The 22,998-nt window shown below is 36.4% G+C and overlaps 1 protein-coding gene across 1 annotated transcript in view; it reads right to left on the bottom strand.

Annotated features, from left to right (window-relative positions):
- Positions 1-3,676: 3,676 nt before the first annotated feature.
- LOC137404551 (ubiquitin carboxyl-terminal hydrolase 47-like) overlaps positions 3,677-22,998 on the bottom strand; it is a 44,867-nt gene continuing 25,545 nt past the window's right edge. Inside the window, exons 14-24 of the mRNA XM_068090780.1 lie at positions 19,833-20,050; positions 16,546-16,753; positions 15,145-15,386; positions 12,532-12,724; positions 11,386-11,949; positions 9,433-9,551; positions 8,975-9,118; positions 8,354-8,469; positions 7,627-7,879; positions 5,035-5,213; positions 3,677-4,472 (exon numbers count right to left, since the gene is read on the bottom strand). Of these exons, the coding sequence (XP_067946881.1) occupies positions 4,268-4,472; positions 5,035-5,213; positions 7,627-7,879; positions 8,354-8,469; positions 8,975-9,118; positions 9,433-9,551; positions 11,386-11,949; positions 12,532-12,724; positions 15,145-15,386; positions 16,546-16,753; positions 19,833-20,050 (2,441 nt within the window). The 3' untranslated portion in view covers positions 3,677-4,267. The remainder of the gene's footprint in view (positions 4,473-5,034; positions 5,214-7,626; positions 7,880-8,353; positions 8,470-8,974; positions 9,119-9,432; positions 9,552-11,385; positions 11,950-12,531; positions 12,725-15,144; positions 15,387-16,545; positions 16,754-19,832; positions 20,051-22,998) is intronic.

Genomic DNA, 22,998 nt, shown 5'->3' with positions numbered 1-22,998 from the left:
TTTAGAAGTTGTTTACCCATTTTATTACAATGATTTATGTTCTACGTTAATGACGTGCTCCACTGTGTCAACGAAATGTACAGACAAAACTTTTCAAATGTAGCTTGATTTCAAGACCGGGATAAATCAGCAAATTTATGAGTTGATATAATTGTTTGTATTTTTTATTATTTCAAATAGATTACCTATCAGTGTTGGTATGGAAATAATACCTAATCCATCATTAAGTTTTCAGCTGCATATTTTTCAACCGAAGCATGAAAAACAATCCACTTTTTTATTTTGCACTAAAAGTAAAAAATAGAAATTCAAGCTTTTTTAGAATATTAATTAAAAAGGTTTTAGGGTTTTCTTGCTATTGAATTTGAAAAGCTACCAATGAGTAACATTTGTTTTTTACATAAGAGCAAAATAAACAGTCAACCAAGAAAATAAATATACATACATGTAGCTGTTGCAGATCGTGTACCTGGAGAAGGTGTCCTTTTTGTTTGATGTGTGTGCTGAAGTACCAACTCAAAAAGGTTTTCAGTCTGCTGAATAGAATCAAATCATTTTGTAGCAACGGAACGCAGAATGACCTACCTTGGGATCCTTACGCAACGCTTCCAGCTGAAAGAACAGGGGCAGGCAAGGCTAAAGGTGTTACATCCACGACAGCTCCAGGAAAATACACTGAAGCCAAAGTGACTCAAATCTTTGTACTGGCAGCTATTGGTTGCATTGCCGTTGTGGCTGTAGCTGGTAAGGATTTCGGTTTACATGCATTTGTAGATTGCGCATGATTTTGTATAATTCACGATTTTTGCATATTTTCATCAGATTCAACTTCTACGGTGCAGGCAGGTTCACCTATCACAGGTTTGTGAAACACCGTATTAAAATTAGACCACTATCTGACAGAGTAATTTAAAGTATAAACTTAATAGTATAATAGTATATTTTAACAGAGGATCTTATTATTTTGTGTTATATCATATTATGGTATATTATTTTGCATTATCTTAATTATTTATTATTAAATAATACATGTAATTATGTTATATTACCTTAATTTTTATTTTATTATCTACCATTATATCAGATTTTATCAAATTATATGGTAATATTTTGTACTATATTATCATACTGTATAATACAATATTATGATATAGTGCATCATTTTATACTAAACAATAGTGTACTATTTTAGCATATGACTTGTATATTGTTGAGCTTTATAATTACATAGGTGTCGTATAATATAATGTTATCTGAAGAAGTATGTGCGCTTTATAAATGTGGCATTTTTCTGTTTCTGGTAAAAATTAAAATTGAACCTTTAAAAGTTTATGATGTTCTTTAGAAGGCTGAACATGACTCAAAACTGAAGACAAAAATCCGATCTTTACTTTTGTCAGATTTGATTTATAAATTGTATGATATGATATATAGTACGATATTAACTATCACGTGTACAGTTTTTTCATAAGCTGCAGCAAAACTAAAATACAAGAACTCAGAGTACAGTGGAAGACATTTTAATATAATAATACTTCACACTCCATGCCAACTATACCACGTCTCACATAATACCAACAGATTAACAAAAAGTTGAGCTGCAAACTTACAAGTAAATTAAGAGTTGCTATAATTTCAGTTGCTATCAACAAAAACCGAAATTTGCTGCAAGGGAAGCTTGATTTGGCAAGACCAATAAGCTCCAGGAAAATGTCTGAATCAGAGCTTAAATGGCCAATAGCGAATGATGGACAACTGAATCGCCATCCCTCGGAGGAACAAAAAGCTTATGGACTTCCTCTGCCGGTAGTTATAAGCATATTTATCAAATCATTCACTTCATGTGATTCCTTTTCTTCCAACGTTGACAGACACGGCTAAATTTTTTCATTTCATTCTAACCAGTAGTTTTGATGAAGCTTTAATATTAGAGATTTTATCATTCTGGAGCAATATCATACCTACTGTAGCAATCTATGACAGATCGAGCTCAGGCTAAATCCATGAGCTCTGATAGCCTTAACGGCTGAGGCTAGTTTAGCAAGTAATGCATTGCTCAAGTTTTTCAACCAACATCAGCATATAATGTAGGTTAGATATTAAATCTTACTAAAAGGCATTTTCAATTCAGTCATTATGGCTTAATACATACGGTACAACCTCAATTTTTTAATGTTTGATCTCACGAAAACAAGATGGAAAACACTGATTAAAATTCCTTGTGTTTCGAACGCCAACTAGATCTCAAAACTCGAACGCTCCTGATATAAGCCGCGGATATCCTCTGTAGTCAATCTGTGCATGAAACTGTTTTGGTAGTGTATTAGTGCAATATTTTTAGTTTTATATTTTAGTAGAATAAATCACAAATTACATCAAAATATTTCATTTTATACAAAAAACTAAGAGTACGAGGATGAAGTGCAACTTGTTACAAACATGGCAATAGATTATCTAGCATAGCCTAATTTACTCAGAGTATTTGTGGGAAGTTCAGCGTACTTCTTATATTACCTGCTCCCTTGATAAACTAATGATTTGTTAGATAATATAACAATGTTGGAAGAAGTCATTTTTTATCAAACTTGGTATATTAATAGTCATAGAATAATGCTTAAACATGGAATAACTAGAATGAGCCATTATTCATATAAAAATGACGCCTAAAAATGGCCAGCTCTTCCACATCTCCTTTTACCTCTACCTAAATATTTCTGTTAGAGATTATCCATTTTAAATGACAAGAATATCACAGCTATTAATTGCAATACTATGATCTGATCAGATGCTAATATCAGAGCAAATTCTTCACTATAGTATAAATTATTGTGATAGAAACAATCACCTTGATATAAATTCCATTAAAGACTTCAGATTTTAATAAATCTCAACAGATAAAGTTCAAATTATACATTTTTGCTATTCAAATTTCAGCACGCAAAACTACGAAATTTCTATACATTTTTTAAAAAGCGTTGTCAGGTTCTCTCTCAATAGCTTTAAATGTGTACAGACATGCTTTAGTTTCCTTTGCTAAAACCGAAATTTAAAAAACTCAAAAAAAAATTTCAATTTAAAAATTTCTGAAAAACCTCACATTATGAAAATTTCTAGTTTTGCTATTTTATTCAAAAACCAAGTCCTCCCACCCACTAGATATTGAAAGAATCATGTTGTTGGTGTGACATTGCAGGGTACAAGCTCAGATGGCAGCATAGCATTAAGCTCTATCAGGGACCGAGAGAATAGATCACCACGCTATAAAACCCAGAAGACGACCTTATAACCAGGAGAGGAGAACGCCAATAAAGGGAACAATGTCAAACATCTTCATGAACTCATCTACACGTCACACTGCTGGGTCGTAACTGCAGCCAGCAAATTTCTTTCACAACATGGTAGTACTGCCATTGCAACAAATATGAATAAAAATATCAGCCATTCAGAAACCAAACTGTTCACAAAGTCGCAGAGCACATAATGATATAAACATTGTTTTATTATGTTTTGCATCATTTTAATCTTTTAGAATGTTGCTAATATGAGTATGTGAATAAAAGGAAAGATTATCAGACATGCCAGGCATTCAACTCCCCAGCATGACATTCCAAGCACATGCATGTTTTGCCAAACTGATCAATGATTCCGGAGAATTGACAGGTCTAAGAATGCCATGTATGAAAGGATTTGGCTGTATTTCTAATAATTTTTAGAGTAAGGAAAATATGAATCACACTCGGTTTAAAAGTTATATCATTAAATTATCATATTAAACTCAATTATTAAAAATTACTATTTGGTTATATAACATCCGATTGCAGCAAAATGCGTCCAAGTTTTGTGAATCGTGCAAAATTCATTAAAATTTACACCGACTGTCTTCAATGGGTGTTGAAGCGTGAAAACACAGACAGTCGATAACCAGTAGGAGAATGCTAGCACCATCTCGTCTCAAGCTCATATAGAAACTGAAAGCGGGGCATGTTATCAAGGAGATAGAGAAGTAACCAAATTTCTTAACTAAACATAAGTAAATATTCAGCCCTCAGAAAAGTTTAATAAAATAGTAATTATAGCCTGTGGTCAGAGTGTGACAATGACTCTCATATTCCTTGTGTATGTTTGTGACCACAGTCTTCGACCAACATTCTGAGTCACTGTTTAATCAGTACTCTATAAGCGTTAGGCCAATTGTAGAGAGGCGTGCATTCCTTTGTTCTACTGTACAGCAATAAATAGATACTGGAAGGGTAAGAATATGACAAACTCAGTCTAACTCGCTAGGCTGATTGACACAATCATCTACAGTGTTTGCAGGTGCTGGCTCATCTATATGTGTGTATATCTTCAGCGCCTTTTCTCTTCGCACGCCCATACTTCCTGATTGCCTATATTGGGCTGACCCTCCCTCCTTCACGCCTATTTCTTTCCGTTTCTCAGCTGTCAGTGTAGCAAGCTTCTCTTGGCTATCCCTGAACAAAACAACTTATATTCACAGGCTAGACAGTTACATGTATAGCTAGTAAAAACTAAAATATTAGGCTTGGTTAAAAAGCAATCAAAAAGCACTAAACAGCCAATGAGCTTTGAAGTTTTAAATTTGAATATTCTAAATGTATTATTGATTAACGATAGGATAGAGTTATCTTTTTCTCTATTGGGAACCAACTCTTAACTATTTCAAATCTTTGATGTCTATTGGTTAAGTTGTTTCCATGGTATACATTCTGGCCACCATAGAGAAGTGGACAACTCCCAAATAAACCGAGAAAAGGGTCAAAATCACAAATGAAAAATTGGATATCTATACATAGTCACGAAGTGTATTTACATATGAGAAAGTCAATCTTGAAAACTCGAAGAGTGTTTCTTACATTGTGGATCTCAGCAAGAAAAAATAAAAGAATCCCTCGTCATTGACATACAAGACAAGTAAAATGACAAACACAGCTGTTTCATACAAAATTCCTTTCCTTTAGATGTACACACTAGTCTCACTACTACCACAATACCACATCAATTCTTGGCTCATACCTGAATATGATTATTCCCCCTGAGTCAAGGAAAAGCGGCCAAGAGGTAATGTGGGTGACATTCGGGTTCCAATCTAGCCCGGTTGTGTGAGCCTCAAGCACCGAGACATCTCCAGGGAACGTGCCCCGACCCTTCGCTATGTCAATAAAGTCAGCCTCTATACCAGATTCCTCAGAAAGCTGTAGTGAAAGAAATGGCGTTCTAACGATGTATGCCATAAGGATAAACGATTTCTCAATTTTTTATAGATCTATGTTTGCATGAAGGTACATAGAGATAGTCCCTAAGGTTAAGATAGGTCCTAAGGCTTTTAAATGTCAACTGATTAATGAAAATGAGAGTTTTGGAAAATACCTGTTCATTACTCAAGTTAAGACACACTCTTGACAAACAGGGCCTGTGGACCGAGTAACTTATAGACGATGGTCACAAGATCACCAGAAGGCGCAAGATCACTAGGAGTGGTCAGATGATCATTAGGAGGGGTCACATGATCATTAGGTGTGATCACATGATCATTGAAAGGAGTGGTCACATGATCACTAGGATTGGTCACATGATCATTAGGAGTGATCACATGATCATTGAAAAGAGTGGTCACATGATCATTAAAAGGAGTGGTCACATGATCCAGAGATTACAAACTTCTAGGGTTGTCAGCCCATCATTGAATAAAAAGAAAGCCTCCCTATTCGATCACCTGGCATTCTGTGTTGTTCATACATTAATTGTAATCTGCAGACAGTTATTATTTATTAATTAACAACTGTTTAAAAGGCTTTAAAATGCTTTATTATGTAATTCTATTAGAATAGTTCATGGGCTCTTATTACATGCTGTTCACTTTGTTTGAATTACATATGAATACATACAATGACGGCAAAATAAGGAGTTGTTTCCACATTGCAGTGCCTCATTCGAGTGCCTCCGTCCACCCTTTTAATTGATGTTTAACCTGAAGTCTGCATATTTAGTCAGTGTAACGAATTATTTGAATGTGAGTGTTACCAACTCAAAACCCCCACTCCTATTATTTGCATGACTGAAAGTGAATTGTATGCTATTTTCAAAGAAACTGTAACAGGATTGTGACGCATTGGAGCTGCACTGTACTAGTACTGTGTACAGCAGTTGTGTTGGTGTGGCAACCAAGTCAACTCAGTAATTGATTCTGTCATGAGCTTTTTAATGAAAATGTGCTGTTCATGTATATACAATGTAATGCAAAAGTTCCTACTATGTCTAGCACTGCAAAATGTGTACTAGCAACACTCCCACTGCATCCAGCGCTGCAAACTGTGCAGTAGGTAATAATGTCACTACACTAAAGCCGTGGTCACACGATGGACGAACCGACTTAGGTTTGGTTCGGAGGTTGTTTTACTTTGGTTCGGCTAAGCCACAACATGTCACATGGCATCCGAAGACACTTCGCTTCCCAGATACCATACGCATGGAGAAAGGACACTGTTTCATTGGTAGTTTTTATGTATTTGAGCTAAATATTTCTATTGTAAACAAAAAACTTTGAGGAACAATGATTAATTATAATTACACAGCAGATTTATCAGAAGATCGTTCAGCTGCTCAAAACAAATTACTCAATATACAAAGATTTTGCCAACCCTTCCCATCAACAAAATTATATTTTTGTTAACATATGGATGTTTTTTATGCTGAGTACATAACAAACAAAAACAGTCTTTATCATAGTACTATGGTTTTACATAAATAAATCAGTCAACGATTCTTCATCAAGATGAGTATGACACATTACTTATATTCTACACAAAAGAAAATCACAACCATTCTCTTACATTTATGTAAAAGTTAAGTGCAACATCTTACATTTATGCAACACAATCACAATTCCGGGTGAACCTTGTCGTAAATTGCTTCATGTTGTCTATTTAACAAAATAAAAAGATCATCCCATTTCTTTTTCAACTTTGCTCACACGCATGTAAGGAGAAATGTGACACGTGCTCGCTAGAATTTTAACCAGCCAATAAGAGCAATGGTTCGGCCACGAAATTTTGAGCAGGACCGAAATGGTTCGTTTCGGCCAGAAATCTCTTCGGCTGAACAGTTTACAACTGACAGCGATGTCATTTTGCGTCGTTTAGTTCGTTTCGGCTCTCATGTGACCACCCCTTAAGACTACCTACTTAGAAAATAGCTGTACTACATGTAATCAGCGTACTGCGCAGTTATAGAAGTACATAATGCAACTATACTGCATGGCTGTGACATGGTTACAACTGCTACTGCACTGCTAATGCAACTACATAAATATCCATGTAAAGATTTTCTGCAACTGTAATGCATTTTATCTGAGCACCAGTGAGTATTTATTAATGCAGTTTTTTTTCGTAATTGTCAGAACTCTGACTGTAACAGAGATAGCCAGTGACACTCCGATATCAATTCTAGCTTAAAATCGCTGCAGGATTTTACATTCATAACCCAACGAGAAATTTAAATGAAAGCATTAAGTTTGTATGTTGAGGTACGACTTTAGTAAGTTCGTATGTTGAGGTATGAATTTATTGCCAAAACAAAGATGGACACTTGATGAGATGAAATACTTACCTTTTCTTTAAGTTGACGTAAATCGGCAGCACTTGGTATGATGATCTCAAACATGGGTCCAAATTCATAAACAGAAGGTTTCCACTGTTGGGCAAAGAGAATCATATCAGTCTGAGAGGTCAATGGCTCACAATCGTCAAGAATCTGGATGAACATCTCCCAGTTGCTGTACATGGATATGTCATCCTCTATCCTCTGATGGTCGAGATACACCTGGCTAGGGTTCTTCCAGGTCTTTTTGCGTAATCGAATTCTGGCCATACAGAAGGATACAAGGGTAATTCTCTCATGCTCATAACACGGGCACTTAGCACACTTATCAAGTGCATAGAGAACTGCTCCATACCAGAAACAATCAACGCACCAGACGGTAGGTGCTGCAAAACTAATTAGGTTTTTTGACTTGATGAACTGGTGCTGCTTTGAAACTGGCGTAACATTACCAAAGTTAGAAATTTTGCATAAGTTGTTATGGGGTGGACAACTTCACTTTAATCTAGGTTGCTTTCCGCATTAAACAACGCATAATACTCTAGCATGCTCAAGTAAAAACAGTAATGTGGATCAACAGCAAACAAGAGGTTTCGTTGTCATCGTACGTAACTAACTATCATGGCTATCAGCAGTAGCTGAGTAGAGCATCTTCAGCTCGCTCAAGGCGCCTATAGAACTTCCTCCTACGTAGGAACTAATAGATTTAGGAATATACTTTAAAAGAAACAAATACCTCTTGGGTAAAACCTGACGCTTGTGCTCAACGAAAAGCTCATCTGAGATGCATTTCTTAGCCTGTGCTATCGTCATCCCTCTCATCACAATCAGGTCGAACAGGTATGGGGTAGGCTGTAAAAGCATTTGTAGATACAGAGACAAGTGCTACTACTGACAAGACCTGTCTACTGTCCATTCTTCCACCTCTTTAATGTCTTACTGATACCCAGCAGAAGGAAAATAGAAATAGAAACAAAACATGAAAATAAGACAACTCCCAAATGTGCACTGATTTAGATGGATTTTATGTGAAAACCGCAAATATGTCTTCCAAATTACAACACATCTCAAAGAATTTTGACTGTTATTGTCTTTTTTTGCTTCTTTTGAATATATCTGAAAAACATCAAATGACATTGTCCCAGTATATATATATTCATATACATGCAACATGTCTTGTGAGAAGTGATCAGTCTTATTTGATGTTGAGAAAAGGACCCAGCTACACACAACTGCATACGAAAGGGGCCATGAATGTATATAACTGTGGTTGTATATATTCATGCAAATTCCTTCCCCCCCAGAGTTCCCCAAGTAAGGTCTAAGTTACAAAAGTCCTGTATATAAGCAGACGTACCTCTTCCTTGTTGACGTTTAGCTCGAGTTCAAAGATTTTCACTTTATACTCTCCTTTGCCAAGTGCTCGACCAAGTTTGACGATCATCCGTGAGTCGTTACCGAGTAGGTTCAGTGTGTCAGTATTGGTGGTGCATTCAATTTCCTGTCGACAGAAACAGAGCGGAACTGATGGCGAGCTTACAAAGCAATACGACAAACATCCGCTATAAATACAACTTGGTGCATATTTACAGCCATGTGTGAAATGGATCCGTTTGATAAAAAATTAAAATTGTCATTCACAGCATTTTATAAGACGTATATACATGTACAAAGTTGAGACCTTCCATCAACTGAATGGTTAAATGAACAGTACTTTCAATCTTAATAAAATAACAACTAGCAACAAATTCAAAGGATACTAAAGCAGAAGTAAGCAAACAACAGCTGTCTATTACTGTAAGGCCACACTTATACCTGATTGTTGGAGTAGACTTTGTATAACTTAAAGTTGGTGACCGGAACATGGAGTCTCTTCTGAAGGAGGTGCTTAAAGCGCTTGAGTCTTATCCTCTTGTCCATCTGGATGGTTAGTACTGGCAAAGAAGCAAGACAATTAGTACAGTCAGACCTCTACATACAAGTGCAGTCAGACCTCTACATACAAGTACAGTCAAACCTCTACATACAAGTACAGTCAAACCTCTACTCACAAGTACAGTCAAAGCTCTACATACAAGTACAGTCAAACCTTTACTTACAAGTACAGTCAAAGCTCTACTTACAAGTGCAGTCAAAGCTCTATTTACAAGTACAGTCAAAGCTCTACTTACAAGTACAGTCAAACCTCTGGTTACAAGTACAGTCAAACCTCCGGTTACAAGTACAGTCAAACCTCCGGTTACAAGTACAGTGAAACCTCTACATACAAGTGCAGTCAAACCTCTACATACAAGTACAGTCAAACCTCTAGTTACAAGTAGTCAAACCTCTAGTTGCAAGTACAGTCAAACCTCTACATACAAGTACAGTCAAACCTCTACATACAAGTACAGTCAAACCTCTACATACAAATGCAGTCATACCTCTACATACAAGAGGCTACATACCTCTAGAGGCTTCATTGGCAATTTTATAGCTATAGTTTATATAACAATGCATTGTGGGGATGATAAGCACCTGCAAGCGGAGATAGTTCTAGAAGCTTCTGAAACAATAGCACTAATTAACCTCTGAGATATGTAGCTAAAAATCATAGGAATAACTAAATTTTTGTATAGCTTTTTGCCATTCCACATCGCACCAACTCATTACACCCCCATCCAAACTCAACCCAACTCACCACGTACCACCCTATTTTATTTCACAAGCTTAAAGTGCTACATGCAACAATATTCACATTACAGTTATTTGGTATCAAAAGATTCACCATGTTTTACACTGCTGTGTTGTAGGTGCAAAATATTTGAAAACGTGATTACAAGCTCTTAAAAGCTCAAAAACAAACAGTTAATCGCAGCAATCATAAAAACGGCCGTAGGTTGGAATCCCTTTATTTTGACGACGTGCTCAACTCGACATGGTTATTGTTTTGACACATGATGTCATCACGTGAAATGAAAGGCCAATAGAAGGCTCAATATAAAACGTTACGTAGCACTAGTTTATGACAAACACTTCGGGTTCTACCGGAAAGCCCGCATCAAATCTAGATGCTCGCTACTTTACAGTTTTGTTTCAGTTTGGTCTAAGCATCTAGTTATAATCTGATCTCAAGACCCATACTTCCTGCCACATGGCGTGAAAAAATTCTGCAGCATTTTTCGACTACCACAGGTGACAGACAGGTTCGCCATGTTTATCAGAGGATGATACGCACTCCTTTGAGCTAAGGTTAAAAAATTAAATGAATTTTTACAGTAGGTTTCAGATATCAGTACTCAAAGTGACAGCATTACAATAATGATGAAATAGACGGGTAAGACCAAAAGACATGGTTTTATTAAATGCGTGAAGTATATTTGAGAAAATATTTCGACGAATGAGGTTGCATGAAAATGTAAACAGAAGCCATCGTGTTCAACAACGTCCCATTTGAGCAGATTTTGAAAGGAATTCCAACCTACAGCGTTTATATTGAGCCTTTTATTAGCCTTTCAGTTCACGTGATAACATTGTTTTGACACGTGATAACATCACGTGTCAAAACAATAACCAAACTGTTGGAGTAGGTCAGCCAAATAAAGAGATTCCAATCTACGGCGTTTCCGTGATGCTGCGATTAACTGTTCGTTTTTGAGCTTCAAGAGCTTGTAATCACATTTCCACATATTTTGCACCTGCAACACAGCAGACATGGTGAACCCTTTTATACCAAATAACTGTAATGTGAATTTTGTTGCAAGTAAACTTTTAAGTTATCCAACTCACCCCGTGTTTTGCCATCTTCCGACTCATCTTCACTAGTAACCTTGAAGATCTCATCCTGCCCTTCACTAGAATCCATCGACGACTCACTTGCCCGACCTCGACCACTCCCTGAGCTATACGCATCCAAGTCTCTATTCAACGCCGCATCAGCTGTAGTGTTTCCGCTACTCGCGGCAGCTTTAGGTTCACAATTTTCTGTATAATCCCACACTTGGCCCTCCCTAGCATCTGGGATGGTTGGACTCGATGAGACCGGGGCATCTTTGGGTATCCCCTTACAACTGCCTTCAGCTGAGCTAGAATTTAGGAGAGGCCCTTCTGAGGCAGATTGACCAAAAATTGGACTAAGTTTTGCACAGAGAGGAGGGCCGTTGCACTCGATAGCGCTCTCAGGGCTCTTGTCCTCTGAGCCATCAAGAAAAGGATTCTGCCTAGATAGCTGAGCTGTTACAGGCTCGATACCGTCTGATAGTTCCGTTGAGTCCCCATCTTTGACATGCAAAGGCCCGTTGTGTTGCGGCTTTCGTCGTGAAAGAGCATCGAAGCCTTCTTTCACTTCTTGGTCTGCGAATTAGAAAATTGGTGGGTGACTAATCTGGACAAAAACCTACAAAAATTGTGTTTGTTCAAACCAATTATTTGATTTTAGTGGCCAACTCTTGCACTTTTTGTGTCTTTTGTTTTATGTATTACAAAATTTGAAAAAAATTGTTTGAAACCAGACTATTGTCAATAATTTGCTAATAATTGACAGAAATAAAGCAATGTAATATAGTTTTTACCCAGTTTTATAAGATGCAGTTATTAAAATAAATAAGTGACTACTCTACATATTTACGATTGTTTTTTAAACTTGATAACCAATTAAACAAAACAAATGTATGCTTATAAGAACACTTGCTCCAACATATGACGGTTTCAGCGCATGAAGCAAATATTGGACCAGATCAACCTTGTACGTCGAAGTTTGACTGCGACAAGGGCAGGGCAGACATATTAGTGATAAAAATTCAAATGAAACACAACAACATGGTGGGTCAAAGATATGAGCATGTCAAGGACAAATATTTTTCTGTCAAACACCTTGACCAAAGCAAGTTACTAACTACTAAGCTTCCTACACTGCCATATAGATCAGTAACACACCTTCGGCAGCAAATCGTGCAGTGAGAGACCGTGCCCTCTCCTTGTCGAGGAACCTTTGTACCTCATTCGAGGAAGGCACGGTGAGTAGAAGTCGTACTGTATACTGATATGCTTCTAGAAGTCGGTGCATGGCACTCTCCTTGAAGGGCACCTTGCAGTCGTCAGTGTAGTCAAGGGACCGATCAACAAACACCTAAGCGAATAGTATGACATAAATAAACAGAGGAAATAGCGGTCAACAGCACGCTTGCAAACAGGAATATTTATCAATATAAAAGAGACAACTTCTTACAATGATAAAAAGGAAACAACTCAACTAATACTGACGCCTTGCAGCATTATAGTCACTAGTTCTAGTCACCAGTGTCGTTAGTTCGAATCCCCTACGATACATTTTTTTCACAACCTATAACCATGGCTTTGGACAGAGGGATGAACACAACTCTTATTATAGTAAAAATATTTGAGGAAGCTATAATAATAAAAGTTTATTAGTTTATAGCATGAGAACACAACTTGTAAATCACCTCATCAAATGATTGTATCGTAAAAATCTCATCACGTCTTCAAACATGACCTTTACTTGATGTCAAGCTTCAAATTTTGATATCAATTGTAGAACTCAGCTATTTTTGCCACAGCTCTGAGTGAATTATGAAATTATGCAATAAAATTAACTGAACCATGTTCTGATTGGACGATAGAGCTTTAACCACAATCTCATTGGATGATAAAGTTTAACCACATTCTGATTGGACGACAGAGCTTTAACCACAATATGATTGCATAATATAACAATCTGATCATATAATATGAAAAAAACAAATGAGCAACGATCTTTAAACGCATTAAACTTGTATCTCAAGGTGTCACTGTTACTTTATATAGGGGAAATTGATTTGAGATATGAGTGAATTGACATACGAGCTTTGGTCCTGGAACACATTAAGCTCGTATCTCAAGATGTCACTGTTATATGATCGGTAGAGTTCAAGCTAAACAGTGAATTACCACCGCATATAAAGCAGCTAATGGAGATGATGGAGAGGGAGGGGGAGATAATTAAACAGCACAAGGAAAAGCAGAAGTGCATGTGTCGGATACCGACCTACATCTACCATCCCATGGTCAAAAAGAGAATCGGCCAGACTCTAGAGATAGATAAAGATGAGTCACTGAGTGCCGCAGTATTGAAGACCTATCAGGTGAGTTTCTCTTTCCGGAACCATGGTTGGAAAAAAAATTAAGATTTTTTTTGTAAACTTGATTTAAGATAATTTTTTCATTTTTCATGATTTTTTGATAAATTTGATTTCAAGGTGACTGACATATTTATGACAGTCACCACTGATAAGGAACACAGTATACAGTAGCTGATTTTATCCCAGACCTGGGTGTTCTTATCGGTGTTCTTATGGTGTTGCTGACCAACATCAAAGAATAAAACCCGAAAACAGATGCTTGAAGCTGATTTGGCTTTTAAAAGAGTGTAGCTACCTGATGTTCATGAAACTACCATAGATTCCGACGTATTAGTCAAAATTTTGACACCAAATTCCAAGCTTAATAATTCATCCTCGACTTATATGGGGGTCACGTTTTTCATGACACAAATTCTAGTAAGGTTCAACTTGAAAAAAACCATGGCAAATGAAAATTACTTGATTTGACATGTATTTATTCATAAAATAGTACTATTCAAGTAATCCTACTCAACATGGGATAGATCAAATACAAAGTTCCATTCTTCGCCATTCGAACTGTAAAAAAATCATCATTGCTTTTTTGTAGTATTTGCCTGCAAGCCCACACCTAGGTAATCCATTTGACACATCCTCTATTGTCCATCCTTTTTCTTGTATCTGAATCACGATTCATGGCAGAAATGTTTTTCGGCATAGCTTTTCTATTAATAACATACATACTATTTAAAATGGCAGTTTCGTTCTATTGGCGAGGCAGCCAATACAATGGTGAGAAGTATTGCTTTTGTGCCTTGCAGTCTTTACAAGAACTTTCATCTCTCGTTCTGCTGTTAATTGTTATACGTATTGACGACGGCCCAAAAAAGCATTGGCGCTTTTGCTGATGGCATTTAAAAATGCCATTTCCTCAGCTACGCATCGCCCACTTCTGAAGCCGACTGAACTATCAGCGATCAAACAATTTGAGCCAGAGAAGAGGGTCGTCTTATACAGCAGGTATATGTCGAAACCAGGATTTTTAGACCAACCTTTAGACCTTAACTTATATGCCAGGTCGACTTATACACTGGAATTTATGGTAAATCCAATGTGTTTTGCTACACAAAAAAAGAACCACAAATAAGTTTCACAAGATGCTTTTCAAATTTGCCTAAATTAAAAATTTAAGCTAAGAAGTGATGTCTATAGTTATCAAATCATGTCCATAAAATGGTGGACTAGCCTATTTTGATCAATAAAAGAACTGAACCTTAGCATTTATTATTCAGGGGTATTTCAGACTATGGTACCAGGGCTAGGTCAAGCGGTCAATTATACATAACAACCAAGAGCTATACAACCGGATGAAGGTAACAGAACTACCACACAACACAAGATCCATAGAGTTACCAAAATGTTTCCTGCTCACCTTAGTGCCCTGCGAGTGACCAAAGTCCTTGAGAGATTGTGCGGCATCATCGAGCAGCACAAGCTCAGAGGAAGACCTTTTCTCAAGAACGCATCGCATATTCTCTGTTAACGGTAAGTTTAGAACAGAGGCTATCTTTTGTTTGAGGTCAGACACCTTGTCATCCAGTACTGTTCTTACATTTACGTGTGGCAGCACATCAGCTGCCTCTATGTCGACCATGTGCACCTTGAATGTGACACCTGCGGGTGCACAGATATAGAGTTGATAGAGCACAAACTTACCATATATATGCATGTACACGTTAGTATTTTCAAGACAATTGCATTGTTACAGGTATTACTCATGTATAAGTCGACTCTGTTATTCCAGAATGTTCTGGAATAATTATAACAAACTTATGCAATCCGCAATAAATACAACTTTCAAAATTTAAAGTTTTGGTTATTCGATACAATACAGTTCGTTGCATGTTTTAAACTAGGTCGGGGTTGACCCACTTATGGTATTATTTGTGCAATGACTGCACGCTAAAACACGCGTTATGCCTGTTCTCAATCACAGGTCTGCTAATCCGTGACTGGTACAGAAACAGTGCATATTTATAGAGCAAGGCTTATCCAGAATTTATAGTTCTAAAATTTCACTCAATGTTTTTCCAAGTATATTACTTGTTAGATTTAAAACCCATTTAGTGGCAGTACAGCATAACATACAGCATGTAAATGGTGGCTGCCAGAGTATGATTGAGTACGTTGTCCAAAGCTTGTTTACTTTTATAGATCACATTTTTACTGATATTTGATACCGTAATTCTGTGAAGTGACTTAAATATTTATATCATAGACCTATTAACTATACAGTTATAGTAATTATGTATAGTTAATAGGTCTATGATTTATATGATGAAGCACCATTGTTGTGAGTGTTTGTCAAGACTTCTTACCGCAGTGTGTATACTGTATGTATAATAACAGAGTTTTCTTTTCATACTCACATTCTATACAACTCGGCAGCAACATGCCCATAAACATTACTCACGCATAAGTCGACCCCAAATGTTTTTTCTCAAAATCATCTCCCAAAAACTAATACATGAGTATATCCGGTGAATGAATCCATAGACACAGAGACACAGATCCATAGACATAGATCCATAGACACAGATCCATAGACATAGATCCATAGACACAGAGATCATCATACAATGTTTTTACAGTAAAACTTGTTCTCTCTTCCACACTTGACCATTCCGAACAATAAGCAAAGCCTATGGTTAGTAACTTGACATTTTCGGAATATTCTGAGAAATTTGTGCAAAAAAGTAAGATAACTCCAGTTACAGCCGTTACATAGGATAAGACTATTTTAATTTTAATGACAGCTGATAAGATTTATCACCTCCTAGCCTGTACTCCTGCCATGTGTGTTCTGGCTCCTTCAGCTCTAACAATAGCTCAAAGGTATACATTGACCTGACACCACCTAAAGCCTGCCCGATAGTCTCCGTCTCTGTAGGATCAAAGCTCCTGTCTATGTATTCATGGTCGCAGTTGTATCGCACCAGTCGTACGCAGTCTAGGTCAACCAAACCCTCCAACTCAAACATCTGCGATCAAATGATTGGTTTAATAATTGACAGGTATTGACATGTGGAGTTAGCACTGAAATCTTTATTCAAACTATAATCTGTCGAGCACTTTTCTTTTTATTGTTTGATAAATAATTATTTGTTCTTATTGTACCAATTTCAAATACATTTTAAATTTACTCAGCATTTGCAACGCTGTAATAAACCAGACGCTCAAAGAAACAATAGGCAGAAACAGATAACGCGAGTAAAAAGACTTTGGACATTGAAAAGATGCATCTATCTACTATATAATAAAACTCCAACCTTGTTATCTTGAAAAAGTGAAGAAATGATATATCCTACGACACTTATAATTCGCTAGTATTTAGTTTCGTGAGTAGCATGCAGAATAAAATTTTGCTGCAACTTAATTTCGCAGCTCTGATGAGTGCGAAAATATAGTGATGTGAAAATAAATGCAGTGGAACAAGCATAATTAGATTCTTCAGGTTCGGTTCACCAATAAGAAAAACATTTTCAATTTGGGACTAGTTTTTATTTGTGAACCGCAGGTAGAAAGAATTGTGTGGCCGAGATCGGTAATGCAATTTGATCGCTTGCTGCCGTTTGTTTCTTGAACTATCAAGGAACAAAGCTATTTAAAGTGCTTTATAGATGGTTGCTTTTAATGGGTCTCGAACTCTTGACCTTCAAGTTGTTAGACCAATGCTCTACCATTCGCACCACTCGGAGGCATTCAAAATATGAAGAATAATCACTAGTATAATAATAGTGATGTTAACAAATTCTCACATGAAAGCAGAGTTATAAGAGCAGAGTTATAAGAGCAGACTCACTATGGTTTATTAGATTTCCATTTGAAGTCAAGCAATACCAGACTCAATTGGCAATCGTAGAATTTCTTTTTCCGTATGAATGTTCCATGATCGCACTGATTGTTGATTAATTATTATTATTAAATTATTATTAATCATAATAATTTAATAATTATTATGATTCTAATATCTGATTAAAAACTCCAGAGTCTGTTTTCACAAGCATTAAAGGTTGACTTGCAACAAAATTCACATTACAGGTATTTGATATCAAAAGATTCACCATGTCTTACTCTGTTGTGTTGTAGGTGCAAAATGTGTGGAAATGTGATTACAAGCTCTTAAAAGCTCAAAAACGAACATATAATTGAAGCGAAAACGCCGTAGTTTGGAATCTCTTTATTTCAATCACTTACTCAAACATTGTGGTTATTGTCTTGTCACGTTATTAAATCAAATCCAATCTACGGCGGCTTTGTGATGGCTGTGATTGATTGTTCGGTTTTGAGCTTTTAAGAGCTTGTAATCACATTCCCACATATTTTGAGCCTACAACACAACAGAGTAAGACATGGTGAATCTTTTGATACCAAATAACTGTAATGTGAATTTTGTTGCAAGCCAACCTTAAATAATAATTGTCCATAAAGAAGGTGTTCATGAATTTTTGTCACGGAATAATTTGAGTTAAAAATGAAACAAATCATAAGCATGGCCAGACAGTCAGTAAACAGTAGGAAACTGAGCTTCAGTTCTTGACTGAAGCTCTAAATGTTTTCCAGGCTGCTATGGACTTGCAGCTATGGGGTTAGTAACCTACTAGCATGGACGTCTATAATATAACAAAATACTGATACCATTCAATAGTTTGGCGTAAAGAGAGTTTAGAATGTTCCGGATAAGAGAGTTTAGAATGTTCCGGATAAGAGAGTTTAGAATGTTCCGGATAAGAGAGTTTAGAATGTTCCGGATAAGAGAGTTTAGAATGTTCCGGATAAGAGAGTTTAGAATGTTCCGGATAAGAGAGTTTAGAATGTTCCGGATAAGAGAGTTTAGAATGTTCCGGATAAGAGAGTTTAGAATGTTCCGGATAAGAGAGTTTAGAATGTTCCGGATAAGAGAGTTTAGAATGTTCCGGATAAGAGAGTTTAGAATGTTCCGGATAAGAGAGTTTAGAATGTTCCGGATAAGAGAGTTTAGAATGTTCCGGATAAGAGAGTTTAGAATGTTCCGGATAAGAGAGTTTAGAATGTTCCGGATAAGAGAGTTTAGAATGTTCCGGATAAAAGAGTTTAGAATGTTCCGGATAAGAGAGTTTAGAATGTTCCGGATAAGAGAGTTTAGAATGTTCCGGATAGGGTTGGCACAAAGCAAAGTCAAAATTTAAATCATGATTCAAGTCGATTTTTTCATTATTTTGCACAAATCAGTGTTTCTTGATAATCTTGGTTTGGTGTGAGTGTAACAAATCTGTAAACACTTCACTGTCATGAATGAGCAAGTGTGATGGAGGTAATTGACTGCAAATCTTGTACAATGCTACAGAAGGACGTTGAAAGTTAGGACCTATGAGCTTATTTAATAAATCTCAAAGCATGATTAATTAGAAGGTAGCAACTGTAACTGGCATTTTTCTATCACTACTGTGTTGAATAACATTATGACCATCACACTTGATACTGCAATCATCATAGAGTATTTTTGCCTTCAGTTCCGTTCATTTAAAAATAAAAAAGCTGCTAGGTACTGAGAAACCGGCAAACGTATTTAAATTTCGCGTGATCTGTCGCGACAATCACACCAAGGAAAAATGTGCTTAAATATTTCATAGTGCCTTTTTATCTCTTTAGCTTTCATCCGTACTTCGTGTGCAGCTGCTAGTAGCTATACTCCTCTAACTTACATGTAGTTTACACATTATAATTATAAAAAATGTGTAATAATCTTATATGGCTGTTGAAGGCAAGAAATATAAGAATTTGTCAAATTAAAGCGTGTAGGTCACTAATACTGAAAAGTGAGCTCACTAGAATTCTGATGTGCAATGCAATATACAGACAATTATCATGGGTCAAAAATAAGTTAAAAAATCAGCTTTGTAAAAAAATCACGAAAATCAAAAAATCCATTCAAATCAAAATGCCGACGTTATGAAAAAAATGATTTTCATGATTTATCAAAAATCATGAAAAATGAAAAAATTATTTTAAATCAAAAAACCGAGTTTACAAAAAAAATCGTTATTTTTTCCAACCATGGTTCCAGAAAGAGAGACCTACCTGATAGGCCTGCAATACTGCAGCATCCAGTGACTCATCCTTATCTATCTCTAGAGTCTGGCTGATCCTCTTTTTGACCTTTGGATGGTAGATGTAGGTCGGTATCCGACACATGCACTTCTGCTTTTCCTTGTGCTGTTTACTTATTTCCGCCTCCCTCTCCATCTTCTCCATTAGCTCCTTTATATGCGGTGGTAATTCACTGTCTAGCTTGAACTCTACCAATCATATAACAGTGACACCTTGAGATACGAGCTTAATGTGTTCCACGACCAAAGCTTGTATGTCAATTCACTCATATCTCATATCAATTGCTCCTATATGAAATAACTAAATTCAAATTAATCCGTTCACATACTAAAAAAAAAACATCTAAAAACAGGATCCTACAACGGAAAAACATACCATTAAATTGTTCTAATTCACCTACGTTCACAAAGTAACAAATAGTGCTAATGAACTGCAATATGAGGTGATATTATTAGGTACAGTACTGTATAGAATTCTTACTTTTAAAACAGATGGTAACCACTAACTGCGGTGTGAGAGAGATTTGATGGTAACACTTTTGGTATGCTAGACTTTTGTGACACTACGTAACATAAACTTCAAATTTAACTCAAGTGAATTTATTTTTCTACACACTTAAAAACATGGGACTAATCTTACATTACACATCTTACGTTACACTAAACTTAATAATTATTTTGTTTCCAATTTCATTATATTTCCTTTCAACTTGGCTCTTTGACTTGTATTTATTTTCGCTAGTTAAATCCTTTTTTGATCAGACAAGGCAAAGCGATGCTGTTGTCGTAAGTGGCCTCTTGCATACTCAGCCACCTAGTGGTTGCATCGGTATGCTCTAGTTCAAATTTGTCTTATATCTCGGAATAAAAATTTGTTCGAAAATTTTTTCATATTTAAACTTTCTCATATTTTGGGACAAACATATCTCAAGGCATTGCAGTACCAGATTTGATAAATGTCTGTAGACATACCTAGAATTCAACAGCTGATCGGGATAAGAAAACTAATGCTCGGTACACCCTTTTAGAAACATCTGGAAAACCAACTATCAACTATTTGAAGTATTATATATACTTATGCAATATTACGTGTGGCTATGAGCAACGGCCAATCAAGAATTCCACATACAGAGACATGAAGTCGAATAATTTTTAAAATGTTGTAATACAAGTGGTTCAACTTTAGTCATGTGTGGTTTCATTATAAATTTTCTCTGATGAGTGGATGAAAAAAGATGAATTTATTTATTGAGCGGAGCTTTTCTAGTACAATAAGCTGAATACTTGTGTTTTTGGCAATCTGTTCAACAGCGACTAGCATAAACAGAAACAGTTAAAGCTATTCGTGACAGCAAACCCCATAGGCCAATATGTGCACATCGTACATGTGGGCGATGTTGGACAATGTTGGACAGCTGCAAACTTTCCCGACATAGTATTGTTGTGTATGTCAGTGCTGACTAGCCAACTGCGAGTGGTTTCTGTGTAGAAGTTGTCTTATACTGGATAAGTAATAGCTCTCATGCACAACTGTAATTGTTGCAAGCAATGTGACTGGTGAATAAGCATAACTCTTTATTACTCAAGCTCTATAAGCATGAAAAGACAACAGTTAAATACAATTCAATGCAATCAAGCGTGATGCTGAAATAAGTTTACAAATAATAAATACTCAAACAGTTACACTTGTAAATGCAAGAATGTCAATATTTACATATAGACACAAAGCTGCTCAAAGGTATATAATTAATGTTACTACGCGGTTCTTTATGATAAGAAACGCAGTTCTTTGTCTTGCAGTTCTTGGCTTTGTAGCTTGTATGTAGCTCGTAGTTTCTTGCTTCGAGCTCTTTGTTCTCCCTCACAAAAGTTTTTCTCTTGTTCCACTTTCTTCTCCCTCCCATTGAACACTAGCTTACAGCTGTTTATATATGGAGCTGTGTGATAGTCCATTTGTTTTCCATGAAAGCTGGTTTCATATTGCTTGGCTGAACCTAGGATAGCTTGATACATATGGCTACTAAGAAAGCTGAGCTTAGCAAATCCGTCACAATATTCTTGTTTCTTCATCGATGCCCTCGGTTCACGGTGCCCATAGTCAATGATGAACGCCAAAAGGACATCAGCGATGCAGTGTGAACCAGCCTTAAGGAATGTTGAAACAGTTATGTAATGGTTCTGAGCTGCTTGCTGCCCAATTGAGTGGGAGGCATCAGGTACAATAAACTAGCAAAGACCATCATAGAATCATCATTTAGCCATTGTGGTTTTGCCGATTAGACTTTCTGGATGGCTTTCAATGAGATGTACTCGGCACAGTTTGTTCTGTTCGTAAAACTTTATTGTAATCAAAAATATTTCATTGCCACCATAGTGATTAGCGAGTAAGCTTTCTAGGTAGAAACTTGATAGAGTTTTTTCATAATATTTCTAAGTTATTTAAAACTTCGTTGTGTTTTAGAGCGAAAGCAAAAAACAAAAAGCCAGAACTGTTTTCTCTTAGATTTGAAATGAAGTATGGATATGAATACAGCAATGAAGCTTGACGTAGCATAGTTAATGCAAAGCAGTAACACCACAAGCAATGGAAAACTTAAGGGTTATATAGCATTCCAAGAGAAAAATCCACAGCTGATTGGCTGCACAATAACTTCATGTAGGTTAACTGTTGCAACAATAAAATATTTTGAACACAAAAACGATAATATTGGTAACTAACTAATCACGTTGATACGAGTATAATTAACAATTTTCTGAGTATTTATGGAATAACATGCAACTCTTAAAACAATATGGTAATAAATGGTTAACATAAATAATTGCTATCATGAAACATACATATATACAACACCAGACATGTGTTAAGCGAGCGCCTTATAATCAACAATTCGAATTTGACTCAACCATGATAAATCACATCACATACAACATAATATAAGGACACAAAGTCAGCGATTTGGAGCGGCTGAGTTATAGACTTATCCAGAGCAAACATCACCGAATCTTTTACGCACACTGGCAGCCTATAAATACGGAGATCAACTTCTGAGTGCAAGTAGTCCATCTGCCATCTCGGCCTTTTTCAGGATCCCCATTTATGTTTTAATAGTTTTAGTTTCGAGATGATAATGGTGGGA

Source organism: Watersipora subatra, chromosome 9 (genome assembly GCF_963576615.1).
Source record: "Watersipora subatra chromosome 9, tzWatSuba1.1, whole genome shotgun sequence".
In the NCBI taxonomy this organism is placed as follows: domain Eukaryota; kingdom Metazoa; phylum Bryozoa; class Gymnolaemata; order Cheilostomatida; family Watersiporidae; genus Watersipora; species Watersipora subatra.
This window is presented reverse-complemented; position numbering and strand designations above follow the sequence as displayed.